Source organism: Kwoniella botswanensis, chromosome 1, assembly GCF_036426115.1.
Source record: "Kwoniella botswanensis chromosome 1, complete sequence".
In the NCBI taxonomy this organism is placed as follows: Eukaryota; Fungi; Basidiomycota; class Tremellomycetes; order Tremellales; family Cryptococcaceae; genus Kwoniella; species Kwoniella botswanensis.
Window position 1 is genome coordinate 16271027 of NC_088599.1, and position 26066 is coordinate 16297092.

At 44.6% G+C, this 26066-nt stretch overlaps 11 protein-coding genes across 11 annotated transcripts; 6 read left to right on the forward strand and 5 right to left on the reverse strand.

Moving 5' to 3' along the window:
- Window positions 1-2: 2 nt before the first annotated feature.
- On the forward strand, window positions 3-2733 carry L199_006155 (uncharacterized protein; the record flags this gene model as incomplete). Its single annotated transcript, XM_064891856.1, has 13 exons — window positions 3-217; window positions 278-317; window positions 400-617; window positions 682-752; window positions 818-935; window positions 1004-1017; window positions 1089-1206; window positions 1265-1433; window positions 1515-1698; window positions 1797-2066; window positions 2128-2306; window positions 2375-2419; window positions 2494-2733. The coding sequence occupies 13 exons, from the start codon at window positions 3-5 to the stop codon at window positions 2731-2733; spliced, it is 1881 nt and encodes a 626-aa protein (XP_064747928.1).
- A 349-nt stretch (window positions 2734-3082) lies between these two features.
- On the reverse strand, window positions 3083-4536 carry L199_006156 (uncharacterized protein; the record flags this gene model as incomplete). The annotated part of the gene is made up of 6 exons (XM_064891857.1): window positions 3083-3318; window positions 3411-3732; window positions 3850-3939; window positions 4048-4119; window positions 4195-4336; window positions 4400-4536. The coding sequence occupies 6 exons, from the start codon at window positions 4534-4536 to the stop codon at window positions 3083-3085; spliced, it is 999 nt and encodes a 332-aa protein (XP_064747929.1).
- A 429-nt stretch (window positions 4537-4965) lies between these two features.
- Window positions 4966-5907, forward strand: L199_006157 (uncharacterized protein; the record flags this gene model as incomplete). Its single annotated transcript, XM_064891858.1, has 3 exons — window positions 4966-5036; window positions 5215-5344; window positions 5758-5907. 3 exons carry the CDS (start codon window positions 4966-4968, stop codon window positions 5905-5907), a joined length of 351 nt encoding a protein of 116 aa, XP_064747930.1.
- Window positions 5908-6914: 1007 nt separating this feature from the next.
- L199_006158 (uncharacterized protein) lies at window positions 6915-8152 on the forward strand (the record flags this gene model as incomplete). Its single annotated transcript, XM_064891859.1, has 5 exons — window positions 6915-6972; window positions 7060-7198; window positions 7249-7531; window positions 7609-7708; window positions 7776-8152. The coding sequence occupies 5 exons, from the start codon at window positions 6915-6917 to the stop codon at window positions 8150-8152; spliced, it is 957 nt and encodes a 318-aa protein (XP_064747931.1).
- A 1101-nt stretch (window positions 8153-9253) lies between these two features.
- Window positions 9254-10380, forward strand: L199_006159 (uncharacterized protein; the record flags this gene model as incomplete). The annotated part of the gene is made up of 4 exons (XM_064891860.1): window positions 9254-9305; window positions 9462-9970; window positions 10095-10137; window positions 10217-10380. The coding sequence occupies 4 exons, from the start codon at window positions 9254-9256 to the stop codon at window positions 10378-10380; spliced, it is 768 nt and encodes a 255-aa protein (XP_064747932.1).
- A 633-nt stretch (window positions 10381-11013) lies between these two features.
- L199_006160 (uncharacterized protein) lies at window positions 11014-14418 on the reverse strand (the record flags this gene model as incomplete). The annotated part of the gene is made up of 6 exons (XM_064891861.1): window positions 11014-11127; window positions 11188-11692; window positions 11860-12247; window positions 12315-12441; window positions 12534-13398; window positions 13460-14418. The coding sequence occupies 6 exons, from the start codon at window positions 14416-14418 to the stop codon at window positions 11014-11016; spliced, it is 2958 nt and encodes a 985-aa protein (XP_064747933.1).
- A 1842-nt stretch (window positions 14419-16260) lies between these two features.
- Window positions 16261-18652, forward strand: L199_006161 (uncharacterized protein; the record flags this gene model as incomplete). Its single annotated transcript, XM_064891862.1, has 9 exons — window positions 16261-16407; window positions 16477-16638; window positions 16704-16789; window positions 16886-17148; window positions 17247-17458; window positions 17568-17900; window positions 17978-18099; window positions 18190-18401; window positions 18513-18652. The coding sequence occupies 9 exons, from the start codon at window positions 16261-16263 to the stop codon at window positions 18650-18652; spliced, it is 1677 nt and encodes a 558-aa protein (XP_064747934.1).
- A 230-nt stretch (window positions 18653-18882) lies between these two features.
- L199_006162 (uncharacterized protein) lies at window positions 18883-19792 on the reverse strand (the record flags this gene model as incomplete). Its single annotated transcript, XM_064891863.1, has 3 exons — window positions 18883-19054; window positions 19158-19357; window positions 19502-19792. The coding sequence occupies 3 exons, from the start codon at window positions 19790-19792 to the stop codon at window positions 18883-18885; spliced, it is 663 nt and encodes a 220-aa protein (XP_064747935.1).
- A 305-nt stretch (window positions 19793-20097) lies between these two features.
- Window positions 20098-21159, forward strand: L199_006163 (uncharacterized protein; the record flags this gene model as incomplete). Its single annotated transcript, XM_064891864.1, has 3 exons — window positions 20098-20392; window positions 20496-20873; window positions 20957-21159. 3 exons carry the CDS (start codon window positions 20098-20100, stop codon window positions 21157-21159), a joined length of 876 nt encoding a protein of 291 aa, XP_064747936.1.
- A 355-nt stretch (window positions 21160-21514) lies between these two features.
- L199_006164 (uncharacterized protein) lies at window positions 21515-22256 on the reverse strand (the record flags this gene model as incomplete). Its single annotated transcript, XM_064891865.1, has 2 exons — window positions 21515-22047; window positions 22139-22256. 2 exons carry the CDS (start codon window positions 22254-22256, stop codon window positions 21515-21517), a joined length of 651 nt encoding a protein of 216 aa, XP_064747937.1.
- A 312-nt stretch (window positions 22257-22568) lies between these two features.
- On the reverse strand, window positions 22569-25743 carry L199_006165 (uncharacterized protein; the record flags this gene model as incomplete). The annotated part of the gene is made up of 9 exons (XM_064891866.1): window positions 22569-23306; window positions 23380-23681; window positions 23749-23917; window positions 23989-24197; window positions 24276-24679; window positions 24753-25125; window positions 25198-25305; window positions 25361-25583; window positions 25645-25743. The coding sequence occupies 9 exons, from the start codon at window positions 25741-25743 to the stop codon at window positions 22569-22571; spliced, it is 2625 nt and encodes an 874-aa protein (XP_064747938.1).
- Between the last annotated feature and the right edge of the window lie 323 nt (window positions 25744-26066).

Here is a 26066-nt window from a genome sequence, read left to right on the forward strand (position 1 = left end):
CGATGTCAGGAAACAACAACGATAACCGGTCTATAGATGAGATAGAAAGAGCCCTCCCTCAGATCCAGACGCAAAACTGGGACGCCTCGCCAAATGACAATGAGAAGAAGCAAGATGCCGAAAATGTTGAACAAGTTCATGCTCAGACATCTGATCATACGAGATTCGGTCAGGAGCCGGAAATACCAAAGAACAATCTTTGGATAGTGATGCCTTCGTAAGTGTGCTGTCCAGTAATCGTACGCGAAATACTTATGCTGGGTTGCTGGATGATCAGAATCGGTTTGATTGGATTTATCGCAGCTCTGGATCAATCTGTACGTCTTGCCCTCTCCGTCACTGTCCCTCATCCCTTCCATCAGTATACACGGCTGAATGTGGTTATCACTCGATGTATAGATCATCTCCACGGCTTTACCGACTATAGCAGCCGAATTCAACACCACTCCATCCGAATACTCATGGATCGGTACTTCCTACCTGCTCAGTCAGGTCATGATGAATCCGGTCAATGGACGATTAACAGACATAGTAGGAAGGAAACCCGCTTTGTATATGGCCGTCATCATCTTACTGGTGTTCTCCGCTTTGTGCGGTTCAGCGAAGAACGCTACGTGGTAAGTCAATATCTGCGCTTTATCAAAAATCTATATCTCTTTGACGGTACTGACGGGAATACAGGTTGATTGTATCGAGGGCTTTTGCTGGACTAGGTGGAGGATCAGTAGTCAGCCTATCATTAATTGTAGTTTGTGAGTCTCCCTCACTCTACTTCAAGGTCAATTGTACGCTCGGTATTGATCATCTTGCCTAATAGCCGATGTCGTACCTCTTGAAAAGCGAGGAGCATACCAGGGATATATGGGAGCTACGTGGGGTGTTGCAGGAACTTTAGGTCCGATCCTTGGAGGTGTTCTAACGACTAAAGCTAGTTGGTGAGCGATACTGAAGATTATCTCATATCATGCATACATCGCTAAATCAGATTCACCTTCTCCTTCAGGCGATGGTGTTTCTGTAGGTTAAATCTCAAGCACTATTCATATTATATTCAGACAATTCTTCTAATATGTCTCTTATAACATTAGATATCAATATACCAATATGTGCCGTCGCACTCGTACTACTATATTTCTTCTTAAACCTCAAGAGAACACAGAGAAGTGATATCTCCGAACTACGAAAATCGTTTGATTTCGTTGGACTGTAAGTTTCGCTTTGACCGCTTCTCGAGTGGCTTACTGATCTTTGCTTCCTGTCGAAGAATCCTCATAATGGCCGCTGCAGCTATGGTAGTAGTCGGCTTCTCCAATGCCGCCGACGAAGGGTTCGGATCAAAGACTGCCTTCCCAATAATCATTGCAGGTGTAGCAACAACAGCTTTGGCAGTCATACATTTCTTGACTACTAAGAAAAACGCTATTATCCCTGCTGTGAGTCCATCAAATCCAAGAAATTACTCCTAATTTCCGCCTCAACGCTACGCCGCTGATTTTCTTGAGAATTGACTATAGCGTATGCTCAAAACTCGTACACCATTATTCTTTACGTTCGGGTCATTCTTCCAATCACTCATGTTCATGCCCGCCAATTTCCTCTTACCTCAATTCTTCCAAGGTGTAGGTGGTGCATCGTCCCTTAAATCAGGTGTGGACTTTATTCCTTTTTGTGTGGCTTTGACTATTTTCAGTATAATCGGTAAGTTAAGTAAAAGTCACCTCCTAACGTTTGACACAAAACATCAAACGCATCCAATGCTGTACTGATATCCAGGTCCACTGGTTTGTATTGCTTAGCTGGTGAGATATCCACTCGATTCCATATAGTTCGACCGGTAATTTGGGCGGGTTTTGTCCTGAGTGCAACAGGCTATGGAATCTGGTATGCCGTGCTGAAATACGACGTATCGTACGCTGCGCAGGAGGCAGTACAGGTGGTAGTAGCTGCTGGATTGGGCCTAGCGATTTCAACTCCGATGTTGGTTATTCAAGCTTCGATGCCGGGCAAAGATATGGCGGCTTCTACGGCTGCTTGGACCCTATCACGTTCTATAGCTGCTTGTATAGGTAAGCTTACTGTGGCTTCTCCGCAAAAGAACGAGAGCTGAGTGGGATAACTGTATAATAGGTGTGGCTATCTTCACTGCTGTTTTCAACACTGGTCTAAGATCGAGGTTCTCCAAGATTGTTGGATATGGAACGTCGTTCACTGCTCCCACCAGTACAGCAGGGTATCATGCCTTGCATGATCTTCCGGAAGGTCCAATGAAGAATGCTGTTATGGAGGCTTTTGCAAATTCCATGAGGGTGAGTACGCAATCATCATCACATAGAGTCTACAGCGTGGAGCTGAATAGCCGTGTTGTGGGTTATAGGTATGTTGGATTATCGGATGTGCGTTATCATGCGCTGCTCTCGGAGTGAGTTGTCCTTTCCTCGTTCTGCTCCACCCGCGTGTTGCGATCGATGTTGATTACGATTGTGGAATAACTAGATCACATTATGTACGAAATCATACAGTCTCAGAAGATCTTACGCTACCGCGTCTTCTACCCAGGATATCACAAGTCCGACTGACGAGAAGGGTCAAGCACAAGGTGAAGACGAAGTTGGCGGAGAAATGATAGATCAAGCTACGGAAGATAGACAAAACAGGGAATTGTTGAGGATCGAAGATGGATTGAGGGATACAGGTGGTAGTTTGCCTCCTACAAGGATGAATTCGAGAATATAACATAGTATGATCAAACTTACATATATCGGTAACTGAGTTTATCTCTTTTATAATTCAATTTATCTCTTCTATAATCGAATTAATAACGGACAGATGTATCTGTTTGCATGTGATAAATCAGTTCAGTTTATCAACCATCTTGACGGTTCCATATAGTGTCTTTCATTATGATTGATATTATCTCTGATGATACATGCAGATACTTATACAACAGATTTTGGTATGATTATCACTGACAGCAACAGCGGAGAAACATTGAATAAGTAAATTGACCCCCAACTCTTCTCTGACAAATTCAGCGAGCAGTGAGCCTAGTGTCAACACACACGATAGAAGCCTTTTTGACAATTTACTTCTTCCACCCTACCCAATCCCTGACCATCCTCTCACCGCACCCTCCTTCTCCACCCAGATCCATATGTTCCCCCGGACAATGCTCCAAAGTCAATCCACCTTTCTCATCCAGCGATTTTAGGCCTATCCAGTCACCTATATACATCGGCTGGTCCGTCATGGGTATAATCACTGTTTTGTTCAGAGGAGAGTAAGTTGCGAAATGTGATGATTGGGCTGGAGATACGGTTCCTACGGATCAGTCAATCAGAACGTCAGCCTCAAATGTCATGCAAGAATCTCAAATAGGAATAGGCATGATTCATGGTGAGAAACCAACTTACGATCCTGATCAAATATGACAGCTACGAAATTGTCCAACCCCTCTACACCCAATCCACTACCATTCCTTCCTTTTTCATCATCTTCATCGCCGTCCTCACCACCCAGTCCCTTTTCTCCATTAAGATCCCTTATAAACGTATTCACATCCCAGAACTCGTCTAATCGCTCTGTATCCCTAAAATAGGCGGCTTGGATTATATGCGATTGAGCATAAGGTGTGTATATTCCCGCTCTAGCTGCTCGAGCCGCAAGCAGACACGAGAGGGTTGGTGGGGTGGGGCAGGGAATTAAGGCAGATATGCCAAAATGGGGTGTACCGAACTGAACTCATACGATAAGTCAGCATATCACACCGACTGGCATGCCATTAAACGGAATTGAAATCGAACAGTTGGTAATTAAGGAATCTTGTTGATCTGGATCAGAATGATAACTTACCGTTATGAGATTACGGACAGGTGGATCGTTGCAATACTGAGCGTAGAAACGCATAAACAGACCACCTTGGGAGAACCCCATTGCGTCGAACTGTCAGAGCAAAGTTAATCAAAAACTGTGAGACATGTGGAGACCAATAGCAAGTGAAGGTCTTGAGATCTGATGGGAATGTCAGAGGAAAAGGGAATATTTGCTCACCCCGCCTTTCAGCTCAGGTATGGAAGCGATCTGCTCACACCCCGTCCAGCCCTGATCCTCAGCATTGCCCCACTGAAAATTGTAGCAGTCGAAAATATCAGCGATCCTGAGTCACTATAGCAAGCAGATCTGAGTTACGTTACTTACGAATCCAGCTCTTCTCTCATCGTCCAGACTACCTCCTTGAGGTATCTGAACTGAATGGACGAAAATCCCAGGATGCATCGATTTGATATCTTCGATAAACGAGGAGATCCCGGATGAGAGTGCTGTATCGCCCAGACCGTGCCTACACTGAGATATGAGATGTATGATCCAAACGGACCTGATAAATGACATGTCATAAGCTCACCAGATCACCAAAGGTCTCGGTTGTTTGGTTCCTAGGACGAGTTGATCACTGTCAGTGACTGCTGATGCCGGAGCAGATGTGACACAAGATATGGTAGATAGTATCCCGGACAAGATCAGATAAGGTGTCGGAATCATGGTGGTTTATTTATGGCAGGTACAACAGGTATAAAGAATGAGGGCAAAGGTCAGGGGGAGAAAGACGATTATCGATTGCAGCTATAACAGTCAGTCTCGAACGTTTCTGGTGATCAGATTCAGATGGATCTCATCATTCAACCATTCGCCATGAGATGTGGGGTCCCCATTCGCTTCCCAAGTGCCACACTTGCCACTCTTCCCGTAACTCCGTCGTGGTAACCTCGGTGTCCGTCCCCCCACTTTGATCTCCGTAAATTCATGGTGATGGATGAGCGAAGACGTCGTTATTGATGACATGTGCAAGTTTGGATCATAAACATACTCGACAACTAGTACCCAACTTCACCATTCAGAACCAGGACTGTTGACGCTTCAGGCCGTACAACCCATCGATATCATCACACAGAGAAGAAAAATCTGATCAAAATGGCCTCTCCCGCTGCTGCTCAAACTACCTCTAAATTCCAGGCGTTCATGAACCATCCTGCTGGACCCAAGTAAGTCATACAAACTTTGGCGACAGGGAATCGATCTACGGCATGGCCAGAACGCTGACAATGGATCATCTCTGTTTTTGCATCTTTCTTTACCTTTGCTCCCCCAACTTGTTTCTCGCTCAACCTCTATCACTTATACTTCCACTCCACATTTATCATCGACTACATCGCACAACAGAACAATCTTCTTCTGGGCCCCTATGGCGAAATGGGGATTAGTAGCTGCCGGATTAAAGGATCTTTCCAGACCTGCAGATAAATTATCGGTCTCCCAGAATGTCGCTTTGGCTGCTACAGGTTTCATCTGGGTGAGTATTTTGGATTTGCTTATATTTTCTCCTTCCCGCCAACCTCCATGAGAAAGATGTTGTGGACACTCGATATTGTTGGGAGGAATAGTGTCAGACGAGAAAACATGGAAGTCCGAGTAGAAGATCAAGCGCAATCCGAGGGGTAAATGTGGTTTGGTGATGAAAGCGTTTAGAAGTGATTCAAACATACAAGGAAAAGGAGATTTCACCGTATACAAATTGTCTTTGCCTCCTTAAGAGACAGAGAAGAGACAGTCATTGGAAACTTCTCTCAATCCCCTGTCAGCTTTCGGTCCTTTCCTTTTTCCTTATTGTCATTCAGAACAGGTTGAATCCCACCTCTTCTCTACGTTTGAGTATACCATGATCACAGATGATTGACTAAACCATCTCATTATTTCGTGTAATAGGTCCGATACTCATTCGTAATCACCCCAGTCAACTACTCCCTTGCCGCTGTCAACTTCTTTGTCGGTTCTACGGGTGTAGCTCAACTCTATAGGATTTGGGACTTCAACAGGAATAAACCCCTTACCGCTTCTGTCACTCCGTCCGCGTAGACCGAATCTTCAACAATGCGGAGACTCAGATCCGTTTAGTGCGATGCAGTATACCGATGGCCAGGGTCTAAGATAGAATATTAGGTCAATATATGGATAGACCTGAAAACGTTGTAGTTATATCCCCTTCTCCCCCACATTCTCGGTTGGTCGGATATACCTTTCTTACGGTATGGGGGAAGATCATCATCATGCAATTTTATGTTAGAAACATTGACAATTCAACTTACGACAGATAATTGGCTGACTGTTACCCATTATGGGAAGGCAGGTCTAAACTGACCGAGGCTGTTATGCGTGTACTTACCGAGTCGGAGTACCAGAGTGGGGAACAATTGGACATTCTAGAACTAGCGGTATATGAAATCGGAGGTCGGGAAGAAATTCAAGGAATCAGAAGCAAGTACGACACTTTACAAGTGAGCAAGCGAGGAATATCTGCGTATCCTGCGCATCTTGCGTATACTCCGACTCGGTCAGAAGCATATCTGATAACATAACGAATATTCCGAGGAATCTTGAGATCAGATTGCTCCTTTGTTGTCGTGATTGCGATCAGGTATTGGTGCGAATCGAGACAAGACTGCGTTGCGTAGTCTGCAACAATGCGGATCGGACTATTGCTGGCTAATACCGTCAGGCGTCCCTATTTCGGGCAGCGGCCGATATTATCCTATCATGCCTGGACTGATCGGTGTCATTGATTCACAAGCACTCAATTTCATACTCAGCGATTCCAATCTACACAAGAAATGGTGGATTTTGCGATACCCAAGTCACTGTACCGTAATCAATCATATCTGCTCGGCGGTTCAATTGAGATCAGATTGATCCATCGTATGGAACTCCGACAGCGGTATGAGTCGTATGATTCGTCCCAGCTTTAGACGTACTGTATGAACAATCGTGTAAAGGTCTTAAGTATGTATCTCTTTCGCCTCCCAATTTCTCGCTTGAGATATACCAATACTCATCATCACTTTACCAATCAGACGGTAGTAAGTAATATGGAGACATGCGATATCACCCCGTTCTCAACCCATCAAACCACATATAATCAGAGTAGTAAGTACATTCCATATAATTCCTACGATTTTTGTTCCCTTCTCGCTGTTGCCGACTCTGTATCAATCTTATGACATGAAAACCCAGCCAGAAGAGGTAAATCGCTGATCAATAAAATCACATCTGAGCTCATCTCAGAATCCAGCCTAGATCTTTCGGCCCTTGGACCATCAGACGACGCGACGGTTACCAACACGCTAGCTAGGTCGAGCGACACATACCATAGGTATGTATATGGTCATCAAGGGTCAGAGGTAGTTGCCAGGCAGATGGTAGAAAGATCAATGGATCAAATCAAGTTGGCTCCGAGAAACAAGCCAAAGGGAGAAAGAGGAACAACGAACCTCTGTTCGGGGTGTCAAGTTATCATAATCAAGTTTCTAGAAACACGTTGACAACGCAACAGAGAGTCGAACAAATGACAAGGTACGACCAGTCTGCCGTTGGGCAAGGGTCAACGTCAGTCGCAGTGCCACAATCACAACTACAAGCACAACCACAAAGTCAAGTGTACAATCCCTTTGGACATGCAGGATCACTCGATACTCCTCAATCTCAGGTGAGTTACAGTACATATACCGCTTTGTCCTCTTTGCAGTAGAGAGTTCTAACGTTTGTTCACGGGCGGTGTTGAAGGGTGTAATCCCTTTGAGCGAATATGACTCCAATTTCAGCACGATGAGTTATATGAATATCAGACCGATGCGAGATTACACCGAAACTTACAAGTCATGTGGTAAGTACAACTCAAGTGTGTAATCCGTAAAGACAAGATTCTCTGACATTGAATTTACCAAATGAAGACACCGCAACTCAAGCATGGCTCGAACACCTCTCCCTGAAAATGTCAAAATTCCACTATCCCACTCTGGTAGCTTTCGAGAATGACGAGAAAGTATTCAGACAAGGTCTACATTCTATTTTCAGCGAGAGAAGTACGATAATCCAGGATCTCTATGGTGATACCGGTGTCGATGCATACTCGAATGGGAAGGTATTGATGAGTCAGATTTTATCGAGAGCGAAAGAATTTAGGGCTTATGAGGATCAACAGAAAAGCTGTTATCAACAGCAACAACAAGGGTATGGTGGCTTCGTTTACACAGGTGAAGAGCGATCGAATGACGATACGACTACTACGATTCACGCTGGTGAAGTGTATGATCCTGTTAGAGATTGACGCCTCTGATGCAGTCAAATGCTGTACTTTACGAGCACTGTACTGTATGGTACAGTAAATCTCGTACTGCAATCAAGTTGCATTACAGTGTTTTTACGCAAGTTACTATGTACAAAGTGTGCCTACAGTACATTGTCTGTGATCATTCAATGTCTCTGATACAACCGATAGAATATTTGCAGTCCGAAGTGATGCATTGCACTTTTTGTACGTCAGGACATCACGACACTGGTATGTAGTCTCTGACATCCAGTAGCGCTATACAATACACCTCCGATGCTGTCTGAGCTTTGTAGCGTCCGCAATTTCAAACTCAACCGCTAAAGTCTGGGGGAGAGCAATGGTGTACTGTAATCTAGATGCAAATGTCCACTTACCTTCCTATTAAAAGTCTAGTTGGCACTCGCCGAGACTATTTCACAGATTCTCCGCAATATTCACGTCCAGTCCGACTATCTAGTCGCTCACCGAAATTGTCCTTAGACTGAAAACCATCTCATCACACCTCAGATAAAAAAAACTTCTTACCGAAACACTCCTCAAAACAAATTACAAATGTTGTTGAAGTACCGAAAAGAGAAGTGCGGTTTTGATGTGGTCTGTTTTCCTTCCGCTTCCGTCGATGAACGTCGGAGGGCATGGATGCATGACGAATCATACAATGACAAAGGCGATACGAGGATTTTGGTCCATATCTATTGTACAGTTTCTTACGGCTGTGGAGCGTCCAGCGAAAAGGAACTGATAAATTGCCGGATATCACCCTCTACAGAGTCCGATATACCTCAAATGATAGTCCTTTGATGGTCTCGGTATCGGAGTTGTCATGTTACAATCGAGCGTTTCCAGAGATCGATACTGGACAAACTCAGCATGGTACTCCGAAGTCCATAGTATTCATGCTTTCTATCTATATAAGGGACTAACAAACATCGCTCAAAAATGAATGCTGCACCAACTGTTCTAACATTTCTATCAGTCAGCTGTGTACTGGAGGCAAGAAGAAGTCGTAACTGAGCAAACTAGTGAGTCTCGCTTTGCTCTGAAATCGCCATGTACTGTACACCAATGCTAGTTATGCAGAAGTAGCAACATAGTGACATGGACGTCATCACATTGAGTAGTGGGTATGAAGCGACCTACGATGCCAGTGGTGAGTACAGTACAGCACAGTACATATCCCCTTTTAACAACCATACAATACACTCCGTTTTGGGCTTGATGACTTTTCTACCACACCAAATCTCATACGTTTGAATGAACTCGTTATCGATTGTCGACTATTGACCTCCTTGGCAAACTCATACAGAGCCAGGCGGTCGAAACAAGCTAAGCAGATATGTAAGCACCCTTCAGAAAGTGCTCGATAACTCCTTAGACAACATCAACACGTTGTACACCACGGGTTACTACGAAGGTGCATCAGCAGCTAAGATCTTACATGAGAACAACGACGATTTTCATTACCATTTTAAGAATGTAGACAGTTCAGCAGTAGTTACACTGACTAGACAATTGGTAGAGGGAGCTTTTCTCAGATTGAAAGCTCAATCACATAAAAAAAGTAAAAGTCAAGCGTCAGCTGGCGCTCGCGCTCAAGGTGAATCATCCACACTCACAGCTCAAGGAACAGCAGGCCATTTCTTGGAACCTAGTGTACCATATACTTCTGAACCGTTTGATTTTCGACCTGGACAAGCACAAGCTTGGCCTCAAGGTTCTCTGGATCCAAGACATCATACACCCCAACAAGGGTATTATGGTAGTCAACCTTCAGGGACTGGTCTTCCACCTCAACCACCAACAGGTTATCCACCTGTAAGTCAAACCAGTCGTACATCGCTTTCTTTCTATTTGTCCTTGATAACACATCAAGCTGTCCCCTCTTGTATAGTACTGTGTTGGGTATGAGATAGCTGATTCGTCTTTGTGAAATGTACAGACTCAACCTGGTTCTAACAACTACTCGTACGGTGAAGGTTCTCGTAAGTACCACTTCCACTTTGACTTCATCGCAAATCGAATCTAAAAGAATCATAGCTTATTCCGATGCGTTCTTTACAGTTCTACCTATACTACCCCCTGATTACAATCAGATGCCTCCACCTCCATCTGGTCAACCCGGAGGATATCCATATCAACACCAACAGCAAGACTATTCAGGCTATTACCATGATTATGGTCATGGTCATGGTTCAGGTTATGATCCTTCGAGATCCCGGCAATAAGCAATCATGTTATATTGTGCAACATACGGTATTGTGATCTGTCTAACTTATATATATGCTACATATCATGCATCATTTCTCTCTCCGTTCATTCCGAACACAGTGAAGTCCGAAATGAAAATTGATCTATGTGAATATGAAGTGCGCGGTGACGTATACAGTATACAATGTACAATATACGAAAAAAGACGTGTGGGTAGATACAGTGATAAAATGCGTATGTAATTCTAATATAGTGGAAAGCCCGTATATTGTGTATAAACATGTTCATGGTAAAAAGATATATCGAAATGTCGCCCTTGCCCATCCTAACGTCACTTTTATGGAGACGAAACTTCATCGTCGAAACGAATGGACTAGCCTTACGACTCTGATGAACGATCGAATGAGCAGTACAGGCGGGAGCGGAGATACCAATCAGATTAACCGACAACACACCTGTTTATGATGTACCATTACCATTTCAACGAGGACGTCGGAAAAGGAACAGAAAAATAAGGAATAATGAAGTCAGCTAAGCTTCATTGCGAAACCGTGTCAAAACAAGCAGCTTACCCGCTTGAAAACCTATATGTACAAACAATACACGTATCAGCAGATTGAGTTTGTATTCGCATCAGGTTGAGAGTATACTCACCACCAAGATGACCTTAGCGATTCAACCCAATGTACAATCAACTTCAATCTCAATCTCGGTGATCGGATAGGTAGCAACCTCGCTTTCTCATACTCGTCAATTGGCATCACCTACAAGACGATCGTGTCAGTACATCACATTCCATAGTACACATGATTAAGTTGACTGACTAAAGCCATCCAATAACTGAATTCACTGGGGTCGGTAGGCATGGATCCATATGTATTGTTCAATCGCTGTAACAACCATGGTGCACTACCTGATCTGAGCTGATCGATGAACGCTTGACAGATAGCCATCAACTCCTCGGTCGTTTCAGGTGTATCGTCCACACTTGTGGCGGTTTGTGTCTGAGATTGAGCCGACGAAGCAGCTAAAGCGGCGAAGTCCACCGATCCAGGTCCAGCGCCAAACGTCGGTATACCACCAAATACAGCAGGCGTTGGTAATGCTGAAGCAGTAGCAGGTACACCACTTTGAATTCCAGTGGTGGACGCACTAACACTACCTGGACCTGATGACGGATCCGCAGGAGTGGTATTAGAAGCGATGACCGGGGATGAAGTTGAACCTGAAGGGCCAGCGGGTTTAGTCCGAGACATTGTGGCGTTTGCGCGAGCTAAAACAGCTTCTCTTTCCATGGCGATTTCTTCTTCGGGTGAGACATCGTCGATCCTGAATATGTTTACAGTCATCGAACAATGTTAGCGATACTGCGCTGCAATCAACTTCAATATGTTCGGGCATGTGAAATAAAAGAGATGATTTTACGATATGAGACCCCCATATCCGAAACAAATTACTGGTAAATTGTGAGCAATAGTGGGAAGAAACATACATACCTTTCAATTCTTCCGACAGTATATCCATCCAGGTTACCTTTCTCCGAAAGCTTGAATCTATGCGTACCGACAGTCTCCACCATAGATCGTCCATCAGGTAACATCTGTACCGATTGGATTTCCAGCATCGTACCGTATTCCATGAGTCCTTGAAGTTGGGGTGAACCCGTTCCCCTGGCAGGTAAGACCATTCCGAACCTCGGTGAAGTAGATTCAATACATCTTCTGATCATCAATCTGTACCTCGGTTCAAAGACATGTAAGATCGTTGGCATCCCCGGGAAAGCAAGTGTACAAACGAAGATGGGCGTGTTGAGTCGCGCATCTCGTTCATCCCTCTCGATAGCCTGTTGTCTCTCAACGTATTCCTCAGGGAAAGAAGTTTTGACTAAAAAAGCGGATCAACCGTTAATACCTGATGCCCAAGGCGAAATACGTTAGAACATGAAACTCACTAATAGTCAATATCACTTTATTAACCGCATGATCCTGGAAGAATGCGAAACTAGGTAGATCTTGGCGGCACACGGGACATCTTGAAGAATGGTCCAAGGAACGTGAAAGGCATTTCGAGCAGAATGACTAACCAGTACCAACATTGGTAAGATATTTCGAATGAAATCACGTAAATGGGTCAATCACCGAGATGAATGAGAAGGAAACCGATCACTTACATGTTGACAAGGTGTAGTCACAGGGTTATACAATAACATGGCACATACATCACATTCCAAAGTTGCTAATAATTCTTTTTCAAAGTTATCTTGATTTTGGCTTTGATTGTTCTGACCCAAACTTGACCTAGGTAATAATCTTCTTGTCGTTCTTTCACTGCGATCTCCTCTACGCCTCTTCGAGCCAGTTCTGTTGAGACTAATTGAAGATGAAGAATGGTTCAAATGAGAAAAATCGTCGGTCAACGAAGAATGCGAAGTGTTAGGGGGTAAAAAGGAAGATTCAGCCTCGTTATCTGAACTATCAGACGATTCGACATCTGTATCTTCCTCGCCTACAATTCTGACTGCTTGATTTTCATGTCTCACTTTCTCTTTCTGAACAATAGCAAGAATTTTGTCGACTGTGACGTCAAGTAATGGAGATGCCGTTGCAGCAGCAGGAGCTTCGGAAGAGTATGCTGGTGGGGGAGCGGGCATTGTACTTGGAGTAGGCGCTGGTGGGTAATAATGTACGCCTGATGCTGACATCACGTTTCTCTGCGCGTCAGAACCACCTTGACAATCCTGCTCGGCATTGGCACTTCCAGGCAATTCCATGTTTGTCATCACACTGGATGCGCTAGCCGTAGGACTAAACCTCTTACAGGTCGGAATCGGACACATGACGTTGGCCCAAATCGCTAATCGCTGTTGATGTTGTCGTTGTTGGGCAGCGAAGATCTCGTGTGGCGGTTCATTGGTGAAATGGAGAGGAGGTGGAGAAGGAATGAATATATGATTTGATGATAAAGTATGACCACAAGGAAGGGTAATGGGGTGGTGGAGACAAGGGTTATGACCATCGACCGAAGGACACAGAGCGCTATAGGATTTACAAGTCAATAACCACTGGATGTGCGGAATGACATGAAGAAATCACTTACCATCCCAATATACGGCTCAGCTTGTCAACCATATCTCTCCTCTTCTCCAGCCTCGACGCAGCCGATTCGATATCCTCTGCCACACCAGTTGCTACAGGTAGGTTAAGACCACCAATGCCATCACCGCCCCTACCACTTGCGAAATCGGGGACAGCCCCAGCAGACGATATGAGTGGGATAATGCCACCGTTGGGATCGAGAGGTAATTGACTAGTAGGAATGATTGGTATAGGCCCAGCATCGTTCGATCTTATACCTAGTCCAACCCCAGTTTCGGATGATATAGGGGGAGGAATTAGCTGTGCGATCTGCGGGGGATCGGATCCAACAGCAGCAGCTGATTGAGATTGTCGAGCATCAGAGGGAGAAGGGGCAGATCGGGTAGGATGGGAGTCGAAAGAAGCCATTCGAAGAGGTTGAGGTCTGTTTGCGAGTGATCGCTTCGATCGGTTGATGGCGTCTAAAGCTTCTTCAGTATTGGTGATTTTGCGATTCATCAAGGTACTTGGTCCAGCACCACCACCATCGCTACCGCCTCCACTATCCCGATCTTCGTTTCTCGGACCCATACTGCGTCTTCTCCTACGTGTTGAACTACTCGATCCCACCCCTTCGTCTTCCGATAACCACCGATTCGCCTCTTCGTCGTCCGATCCCACTCTGCGGTGTCGCCGATGGACGTGTGAGGGCACATTGGCGGTCGGTCGCCACGATCGAGTGCCGATGGCTGGAGTGGACTGCGAAGGGGTAGTAGGTGCAGTGGATAAATCGGGAGTAGGATAGGCCGATGATGGATGGGCGGAGCTTGACGATGAAGATGTACGGCGCATCGATGAAGAAGAAGAAGGATCGGTGTGGGTAGAGTGAAGGGGTTCCGATGGCGAGGAAGCCCTATAAGGTGGTGGTGGAGTCGATCGGGGGGCCATATTGACTCTTGATGATGAGTTTGGAGTGGGCATGATAGACCGATCGAAAGTAAAGAGTACTCAAGGACAAACAAACAAATGAACGTAGAAAAGTCTTGTCTGTGTTGTGTGTTCTAATAGTCTGATTTACAATGATCAGCTAGATCGATTGTGTTCTAACAGTGTCGATCTACCATGGATGAGAGTGAATGAAAAGATGGGAATGGTCGATTGATATGAGTGATGGATCGTATAGGTCGTTGGAGTATTATATGTATATGTATATGCGATCGATTGTCGACTGAGAGGGTGAAACGTTTGTCAGAATTGGAGATCGGCGTAGATGGAAATGGTGATGAGTGATAGATCGATAATGTGTAGATGGATCAAGTGGGTTGCTATTATGCTTTTGAACGATTTTCAATGCAGAGCAAAGTAGAGATAGAAGATGAAGATGATGCAGATGATAGAAGAGGAGTATGTAAGGTTGATAGCAGGTGGTGGAAAATAGGTGATGATGACGACAGCATAAGGAGGTGGTTAGTGATTAGGTACCCACGATCAGATCAGATCAAATCATGTAAAATGAAAATAACTGAAAAAGTGAAACACCATTCTCAATTTACATTTCTCAAACTCACCTCAGTCCATCAATCTTTTCCCTCGTGATTCAATCTATGCTCAGAGTGATCTGCGTTGGGCTGGTTCGTGTATGTATGTATGGTAGTGGTGACAGCGCAAATGCAACAAGAACTGATCAAGATGAAGAAAGTGAAGAAATGGGTCGAAGTGGTGGTACAGGTTGAAAAGTGTCGATCATCAACTACTTGTGGCGCTTCGGACCCTTTTATGATAGTACCCCTTCATCATCGGACAAAACAAAAACCAGTTTGCTGTATACTTTGCTGTCTCGTACAGTAGATTCCATGCATTCACTACGAGGACTGTGTATTGATAATTGCATCGAAGGGCTTCACCCTGCATATCTCATGTTTCACATATCCAATCCCATCCCAATCCATCAACGGAGACGGATATTTAAGAAAAAGATCCGATGCTATTCTACGAGTATTCCCTTTTGATCAGAAGTCTTGCTGTAAATGCAGGAACTGATATTAACATACACATACAAGCAATAATACCACAATCACACAGATGGATGGGAAAAAGCCATCGAGTGAAATAACCCAAACACAAAGCAGCAAAAAAAAACAGAAAAACAAAGTAGGGTGGTCCTAAGTAGGGTGGTCCTCGTCATCATGTCATGATCGATCTCGAACCTTAACTGGTTCACAAGTGTTTTTGTTTGTATTTTGCCGCACAAATATATGTAGATCGATGAGAGATTGGTCGGTCTTAAGCAACTGTCCTGTCGCATACTCACAATCGTCCTTACCCTTTGTCTGTCCAATTTCCAGGCCAGGACTTGTCTATACGGGAAAGAAGATGGGAGAAGGGCACAAAAGGGGAGGAGCACTCTCCAGCGGAAATGTAATCTTGGAGCTGGAATAATCTTACAGGGTTGACCAACATGTAGCGTAAGATACACGTGAGAGGAGGGGAGTGGCGTCCTGCTGGAAAACCATCATCGATCGAGAGAGTAATTCTCAAGATCAAAGTTTAAAACTCACTGCACGTATGTGGCACATCATCATCATCATCATCCATATCCACATCTAGGCACCCCCCCCCCACTCTGGAATAATTCCTTGAGTGAGCCTACCACTTAGAAGTGGGGGAGGTCTCCACCGGGTCAGCCGGACCGAGATGGATTCATGGGTATCCTAAAAATATCGAGCGAGACAATTGATCAAGATATCATTTGTCGACACTTCACATAGCTTCAAGGGGATCAATTATCATCATCCTTGTACTGAACTGTACCACATCTGCAACATGTTCAGACATCTACCTAAAGCTGCTAGATCTACCGCTGTGGGATCAGTGTCCGTGCGCGCAACTGCCCGAGGGAGGTACTTCACCTCGAGTGCAGCTTCTTCAAGACAGAGGACAAGTCTAGTGGTAGTGGCAGCAGCAGCAGCAGTGAGTCATGTCTGTCCCCAAAATAACGATCATGTAGTAGGAAGCTGATATAATGGTGGTCACTGTTAGGGAATCGCAATAACCTACAAAACATTCTTCATCCCATCCATCAAAGCAGACGAAGGTACAGAAAAGTACCCTGGAACAAAGCAACCTTCAGGTCAGAAGTTAATAAGCTTCGAGGAGGTCCAGAGACACACCAAGCACGATGATTGTTGGGTCATAATCGATGTAAGCTGCTAGCTATACTTGCTCACGATAGATTGGAGCTCATATTATGTGGATCGGAATCACAGGGCAATGTATACGACGTGACTGATTTCCTTGAACAACATCCAGGAGGAGCGGAGATCATCTTGGCTAACGCAGGTAAAGATGCAACGTGAGTATGCGGAATTTCACATATCTAGGTCCCTCTGAGACGATCAGGTAATTATCTCATGCTTGTATTGATAAATCTCCTATTACACCTTCACAGCAAAATATTCAAACCCCTTCATCCACCCGATGCACTCGACACTCTCGAACCATCCCAACACCTAGGTCCTGTAGATCCCCTCTCGATGCCCGAACCCACCGAAGAAGAACCTACAGAAGAGGAATTAAGAATCGAAGAAGCTCGAAAAAAGTTACCACCGGTAGACTCGATGTTGTTGGTTAATGATTTCGAAGATTGGGCGGAGCAAGTCTTGTCAGGGACTGCTTGGAATTATTACAAGTCTGCGGCTGATAGGGAATTCAGTGAGTTCAGTTCCCACATTTTCTGCCTTTCCACCTCACATCGGGTGTATCACAAATCTACAAATTTCACTAATAAAAATTCCAATTATCGATAATAGCCGCAGCGGAGAACCAAGATGCTTTCCAACGATATTATTTCCGACCCCGAATCCTCCGTGACGCTACCAACGGATCGATCAACACCGAATTTGTAGGTATGAAAACTGCTTTACCCGTGTTCATCTCTCCTGCTGCAATGGCAAAATTGGGTCATCCGCTGGGTGAGGTGAATTTGACTAAAGGTGCTGGTAAATGTGGGATCGTACAAGGTGTAAGTCAGTTCCCTTACTGTTCTTCTTGTCTCAACTTACTTTCGATCGAGAAGAAGAACTGATCGAAAAGATCATTAAGCTAATCAACTTTTATTCCAACATGTATAGATCTCAATCAACGCTTCTTGTTCACTCGACGAAATCATGTCAGCCCGCGAACAAAACCAACAAGTCATGTTCCAGATTTACCTCAACAAAGATCGAAAGGCATCCGAGGCTCTCTTAAAGAAAGTTACGGAACTAGGTGCATCAGCAATAATATTCACGGTTGATACTCCCTGGAGATCTAAGAGGACTAGGGATGTACGAGCAAAGACGGCCGTGGCTCCTCCACCTTCATCGGATGGTCAGCAAAAGTCAAAGGCTCCCCTGGGTGTTAGTCAGGCTATATCCGGGTATCAGGATACGAATTTGACTTGGAAAGATATTGAGTTCATACGGGTGAGTGAATTTTCGTACACTCATCAGGTCGTCGTTCGATGCTGTGACTGACATTATCTTATACGATCGATATGCAGAAAAACACAAACCTCCCTATTATCGTCAAAGGTATTCAAAGTATGGAGGATGCCGAGTTATGCGTCCAACATGGTGTACAGGGCATAATATTGTCTAATCATGGTGGAAGACAATGTGATTTGTGAGTTTTGGTTTCTATCAATTACAATCTCATTCATCGTATCAATGAAATAAAATTGAATTTTGGCTAAAACCTCATTGATCATTTTAGTGCTCCGGCACCTATTGATCTATTATACGAAATGCGAATTAACAAACCTGAATTATTCGATAAGATCGACGTGATGATGGACGGAGGTGTCCGATCAGGTGCGGACGTAGTGAAAGCTCTAGCACTCGGTGCGAAAGCCGTCGGGTTGGGAAGAAGTTTCTTATATGCTAATGGAACCCATGGTGAAGATGGTGTGGTAAGATTATGTGAGAGTGAGTCAAAAGTCCGGCGTCCACCTTCCATTTGCGGTGCATCTACATACATATATATACAACTGTTCAGAGATACAAAAGCTGATCTGTTTATATTATACGACAACACAGTCCTAGCTGAAGAAATTACCAACACGATGCGTAACATCGGTGCGAACAATATATCAGATCTCAAACCTGAATCAGTAGGACCAGCAGGTCCTTGGGTTTATGGGAACGCTCCCCCCTGGGGAGGTAAGAACAAGGCGTAGGCGGTGTGTCTGATAGCTTACAGTAATATGGGTTACGAGTTTCAGTCTTTCGGTGATTTACGGGTATTGGATCGGATTGTAATGATATCTTGAGATTTATCTGTATGCATTTTTATATATTACTCTATACAGGTCTTTGATACCAACCAATAGACTACTGAGTGACATTTCGCGCTGTACACCTTTCTCCCCCTTGCGAAAGAAGAAAGAAAGAACGTGAGGTGAATAAACTACTTCGCTGCTGCTCCTCCTCTAGGCTCATCGGGACCCATCTGAATAGCGAAGAACAAGGCTATACCAACGATGTACATCCAGTATTTCTGGAAGAACGTCTTTTCCACTTCGGGCGGAGCGGGTGAGCCTGTCGTGGGGTCGACGGTAGGTGGTGGAGCGAGTGAGGGGCTAGAGTAGGTGATCAATTGAGGAAATTAGAATTGCCATTGACGTGATACCGTATCACGGAATGGGGTATATTGCATGATAAGTGGGAATTGTATATACTTACCTATATGTTTTATGTATATCCTTTATCAAATCAAATGTCACCTCATTCAATCCTGCAGGCAGTTTGACTGATATGGTGGAGTTGGAAGTGCTCGAACAATATGATATCGATGATGGGTGGGGTATGATGGAGATTGAAGAAGGGATTGAAGAGGTGGTAAGGTGAATTTGGATTTTGGGTGATGAAGTGGATAAATAACACTATGATCGAAGTGAGTGCAAATTACCATGATCAGCACATGAATGAATAATACTGTCCAGGCAACGAGCGGATGTTCGGCATCGAGAAAACGCAGGTATCATCCCGCAAGTGTGAAGATTTGTAGATCAGTATCCTTGACTTACAGCCTTGGTGGAACCTATCAACCATTCTTCCTGCGTATCATATTGATCCAGCTGGATTCCCACCTGGTACCATCCCTTCCCATCATCTGTCTGTTGATCTGACCCAGCTGGTCCATCCTCAAGTGTAGTAAGGGTATCTTGTACCAACAGATTACCGAAATGCTGGAATGGCGTGGGGGAAGAAGGAGAAGGATGGGATAAGAACCTATGGTGTATCTTGTATGTTGCTGATTCGGCGTAGACGGCTGAGCAAGCCAGGAGTATGGCCGATATGCTGATTAGGGAGCGCATCTTGACTTTGACTTTGGCCTTGTATGTATACGATATGTTATACAGTAGGCTGTTAGATGGGCTGTACTGTACACTCTTGACATGAATTCGAATACCTTTGACCTATTCGAGATGGAGATGGCAGGCGGCGATGTCCGCTTCCAGGGCGAAAGACGGAATCAAATGCTGCTTGGTGCTTGGACCGGTTATGAAGGTTTTGTTCTCGAGTTGACAAAAAGTTTGAATTTGTTGTTACCTGCAGCGTATGTTATTACAATCTATCGCTCATATCACTAACGAACACCCAACAGTCCACTTCGTACAAGATGTCAGCCCCGCCCAAGCTCAAATCAGCACTCAAGAAAACCTCATCTTCATCCAACCCAGCTCAGGCTTCTTCGTCTAAAGCCAAAGCAGGTCCATCAACCACCACTTCCAACTCAAAAGGCAAATCGAAAGGATCAGTCACATTAGCTACTAAACCTACTCGATTCAAGGGAGAAGATCTAGAATCTGAAAGTGAAGGCAACGTATCTGGCTTCGAAGATGAAGACGTAGAGATGGATACGGACGAAGAGATCGAGAGGAGTAAAGAGGGCAAAGAAGGCAAGAAAAGTACAAGTAAGTTGACTTGGCACATGAGTCTCTTCGTTCTATCGTACTTCTGATGGAGGTATCATATGTAAATCGGAACATGAGACTGACTCGGAATCTATCTACACAGAACGTAAAAGATCAACAACCACCGCAACAGAGTTCGGATCCACCTTGACCACCTTACTTGCCGATCCATTAACTCAAAAATCAAAATCAAAGAAGGCGAAGACAATCAGCGACACTGCAGGCGAAACGAAAGAGAAGCAGAGAGAGATTAAGACAGTACAACAGCAACAGCCGATCTTAGCTTTATCGGCGCACAAACCACCTGCAAAGTCATCGGTATCGCTGGAAGCGAAAGCGAGGAGACAGCTCAAAGCTGAGAAAGAGGAGAAACAGGATAAAGCGAGAGTGAAAGATATCGTAGAAGGTTGGAGTACAGGTGATGGAGTGATGGGCGGGATGGAATTTGAGAAGAGTTTGAGGAAGACTGCTCAGAGAGGTGGTAGGTGTTTCTTCTTTCGTTTGATAGGTCGATGAAATGGTCGTCCAAACCTGGATATTCGCTAATACCTTTCATTCTAACAGTGATCAAACTTTTCAACGCCATCCTCCTCGCATCTAAAAATTCCGAAGCAGCCATGACTTCCTTGTCTGCGCAGGCCAAACTGAAACCCGAAGTAGGTAAGAAAAAGGAGAAAGACAATATCCTAGGTAGAGGTGGTAACAAGGAGGATGTTTTGACTAAGGAAAGCTTCCTGGATATGGTCAGGAAAGGTAGTACGAGGTAGGATAGGATTGGTTTATGATGTATTAGTGTAAGATATACCACATTTTTACCCGTTTTCAGTCTGTATTTCTATTGATACTAACTCTGAACCTCGACGCATCACTTTGCCTACCAGGGAATATGGTCTGATTAGTTCCCTCATATTTTACCTAAACAACTATATACATGGCAGAAATTGAAACTGACATCCTAATAATACACAGTATGTGCACAAAAAAGGAATCCATGTCATATTAACCCATCTACCAAGACGTATATGAACACTACTGCTCATCAATCTTCGTTATCATAAACATTCATTCTATCTTGAAATGGGAAAAGAGAGAAAGTCAAGTGGGAAAATGAACTACACTAGATCACCCCCTGTTCTCAAGGATCAAATCGAATTTACCAGGAGTCAAAGTCAAATCCTCATAAGCAGTATCTATCATTCTCTTTCTTGACTGTTCCCAACTCTCTTCCTCTCCCTCTGTTTCCTTCTTAATCTTAATTCTGTATCTAGGTATAATCCTAGCCATGAAAGAAACCATTTCGACTTCCGCAAACCTTTTACCTATACAAGCTCTTGTTCCAAGACTGAACCCTAAATACGGTACATCCTCTCCTCCACCCTCTTTTCCTGATAGATGCCTTCGGGGAATGAATTTATCGGTTTCAATCCAATGATATGGGTTTTTCTGACAGGCAGGTAAATCCAATCCTACCAAACTTCCTTTCTTCATAAGATGTTGTCTTTGAATAACATTCGAGCCGTCTTTATCCCATGTGGAGTAGGGCACGAGAACATCTTCAGTGGCGTATTTGAAAATCAGTCGAGCAACGTCGTGTTGTCTTAATGATTCGAGGGCGAAAGCGAGACATAGAGGAAGTTGGTTCATATTTCTGTAATCTATTGTAGCGAAAAGAAAAAACAGTAAATGACAATCCTAATTCAGCTTACTGTACTGTAAGTACTGTATTACAATTGACTGGTCACTTACTTGGCTCTTCATCGCCACAGACATCTTTGAGCTCGTTGTACAGCTCATCTTGCCATTCGGGATATAACGCGAGGTTAGCCAGGATGAAAGCGAGTGGTCGACCTAAAGGTGCTATCATTTTCATACTGTAGCAAAGCCCGAAATTCTCGCTGTAAATAGGATCATTCATGGTGGATCGCGTGACCATCTCAATGGCTTGTAGTGGATAGATCCATTTGACAGACTGGCAGGTTGAGATACATACATATACATGCCCAGATTATTAGAAAATGGAAACTATAGCGAGCGGTCCACATAGGTAACGACCACTTGAGGAGAGAAAAAAACTTGTTGTATACAAAGAACAAAAAATGAAGACGGAAGAAGTATCCAAGGCATTGAACCAATCACTGTATTAAGACGGAAGAGAAGGTACCAAAGTAGTATCCTACTATACCTTATACACCGTTCCATCCGCAAACATAATTTCATTCCCATCGTTCATCTTCTGCACTGCCGTTCTCGCTTCTCTATTACCAAACATCTCTTCGGTTGACAGACCCTCGTTGATCTTGGGAACAAGCTCAGTGAAATCTATCATCCCATCTGCGTCTAATTGATCTTCGAATATGGTTGATAATCGATTTCGGAACAAGTCTAATCTTCGAGGGTTGATCTCCGCATCCGTCTCTTCTATACCTCCTTCACCTTCGGCATCCGGAGGAGCAAGACCTAATGAAGCTTCTGCTTCACCCATCTCAACATCGTCCTCGTCTTCCCCTTGACCAGCAGCACCACCCGCGGCAGCAGCAGCTGCTCTAGTAGCCCTAGGTGTTCTGGGTGTAGGTGTAGATGCACCTCTAAGGGGAGGTCCACCTTCCATCCTTCTATTCTTCTCTCTAGCTCTCTCCCTCTGAGATTCAGTGACTCCTCCGGTGGCAGCCTCCTCTTCACCCTCTGCGTCTTCTTGCTCATCCTCTTCATCCGAATCATCGACTGATACGCCCGCATTGAGCTTTCGTCGTTTCCTCCTTTCAGGTTTGAGCACTTCCTTGAACAATGCGAATCGGAGGATCTCCTCTGCGGCCATAGCATCTCGCTCATCGACTGTCGACGAGAGACGGGCCTTGGCATGGGCGGTGGAGAGACGAATGAGCGTTTCGAGCGTACGCGCTGTGAGAGGGGAGGTCTATGTGAGAACTCGGAATTAGCAACCAGTTTCCACACTGAGACTAGGCATGATTGATCAAATGGCAACTCACCCTCTTCTGGTTTCCAGCCAAATCATCATTTCTCAACGCGCTATAGACACTGACGATCCAATCTGCCGCTCCCTTCGTTAACGTGGGATGACATCGTGATTTCGAATATTGGATATATTTCTTGACGAAAGCGATGCTCAATACTTCTTTCTTTTTGTTGGCTCCTCGTCCGGATGAAGTGGTCACTCCACCATGTAAGAGAGGGTTGAATTTCTCAAAGACGGGAGTCTCGGTGATTCGTGATTCCGCCTCGTCGCCTCCCACATCAAGATTTTGAGAGATATTCTCGATAGCAGGTGCACCTATACACCAAAAAAGTCAGTCTCAATTTCACAAGCTAGATCTTGTGGTTGCATGTGCTTGACTCACCCTCCTCTACTCCTGGTTGAAGGTATCTGTGCATCCTCAGTACATGTTCTGAGATCATTCGATCCCTCTGTTCATCCGTATCATCCGTAACCACAAATAAAAGATCGAAACGAGATAACAAGGAATCCGGTAATGCGATATTTCGATGAGGATCTTTGTGCACATCGTACTATTAACAGCAGATGTGATTCGTTAGCCACATAGAGATGACACTGAATTGGTTAGTGATTTTGTACTTACCTGTCCGTAAATGGGGTTTGCAGCAGCAACAACACTACATCTAGCATTGAGCGAAGTGTGTATACCAGCTTTGGCGATGGTTACAGTCTGCTGTTCCATCACTTCGTGTATCGCTACTCTATCCACATCTGACATCTTATCAAATTCATCGATACACACCACCCCTCGATCGGCCAAGACCATCGCACCAGCTTCGAGACGTCTTTCACCTATGATCGAAGTGACCACAAGGTCAGCATGATTCCTATCTAATCGATTTTCTGGACGTACAGAGAAACTCGACTCACCAGTATCTTTATCAGTGGTAACAGCAGCCGTCAAACCTACACCGGAGGATCCTCTACCAGTGGTAGCAATAGCCAAAGGCGCAGTGTTCAAGACGAACCTCAACATCTGGGATTTAGCCGTCGAAGGATCACCGACCATCAAAATATTGATATCTCCTCTGATGTGCGCACCGTTCTTCAGATTCTTCTCTTCTCCACCCAAAAGTAAAAGTAAAACAGCAGATTTGATGTAATCTGATCCATAGATTGACGGTGCAAGGGATTGAGATAAGAGTTCGAAGATGTTTTTACGCTTGGAGAGCTTGTTGATATTTCGAATATCCGTGTCGGTCAATGGAGTTTGGGCAATTCCACCACCTTGTTTCGAAGAGAGGAGGATAATATTATTGGCGATGATTGAGGTTCTATCAATACCAAAATCAGTGAATTCGCTCGTTTGTCGAGATCCTCTAGACAAGATGGATGGATCCCACTCACTGGAAACCTCTTGCACCTGCACCACCACCTGAAGACTTATACACTCCCACCAACTGAATTCTATCACCAGGCTTACAGCAATCCACCAGATCATCTGCCAGAACCACTTCGACACTTCGCGGTAGTTGACCTGCAGGCGCACGTTCGGGCATCTCTTGGATGCTTATCGTCTGATGATCTCGGAAAGTCGATAATCCATATTCCATCAATAGAGGATGACCTGCTCCATCGTCTTGAGGTATCACTGTTGTCGATCCTGTCATTGTTGATGAAGGGGCGATGATGGTCGCATCGTGATATGAACGAGAATGGAATTTACCGGTAGGGGGACAGAAGTGAATCGATTTGAGCATTTTAGGTCGGACCAATGAACCTGTATATTTATATTTTCATACTTGAGTTAGCTTTCGGTGCCTCACCGATAGTATGATAGAAAGGAGCTTACACCTAGTCACAATACCTTCCAAACTGACCATCTTACCAATCTGGTGACTCCTCAACGTACGTGGATTACAATGTTGTTGACCAAACGAACCTCTTAAACCGACGTAATCTATCATCCCTTGCATTAGCTAAATCCACCACCTCATATCTCGAAGGTCACTCACATTCGTTCCCTGTTATCTTGTGTTTGGTAGGATCATGCAAACTCTGCACGAGCTGCATCAAAGCAGCGTCTAGAGCAGGAAGGTATTCGGTAGGTTGTAAGAGCAGACCATCTGCGTATGTCCTCTCGTAATCCCTCAAATCATCTAGGTTCACTATCAATCGTACTTGCTCGAGGTCTAACATCCTCTTGATCGATTCTCGATAATTGTAATTTGCTTGTGTCTATGACCGATACATACGTTCAGCCGTATAGCTATAGAGTGGAAGGAGGAAGAGAACTCACATCATCGTCTAGGAACTCTACGAACTGCCTGGCCCTATCTCGCATGAGATCATCTGCGAGGACTGGCATGAGGTCTTGTGTGCTTGGTAGGTCTGCCATTGTGGGGTGTGTTGGTCTGGGATGAGGTAGGATGGAGGGAGAGTGGGATATAAATGCGTACCAAAAGAAGAGGAATAGGTAGACAAGGAAACGCGTAAAAGTGTAGCAGTAGATATTCAGGGGTTTCAACGCGTAGAGTCGCGCCATTCCAGGTGTGACGTGGATATAACAAGTAACTGATAAGGATAGATCCGTGGTATGTGTGCGTGTGAGGTGGAGGTGGATCATCTGGGTTATTTCTCGAGTGTTCGACAATCAACCAGACAACAGGTGTCATCTGGGACATTCACATCCCATATATTCATCCTTGTCATCGTATCCAT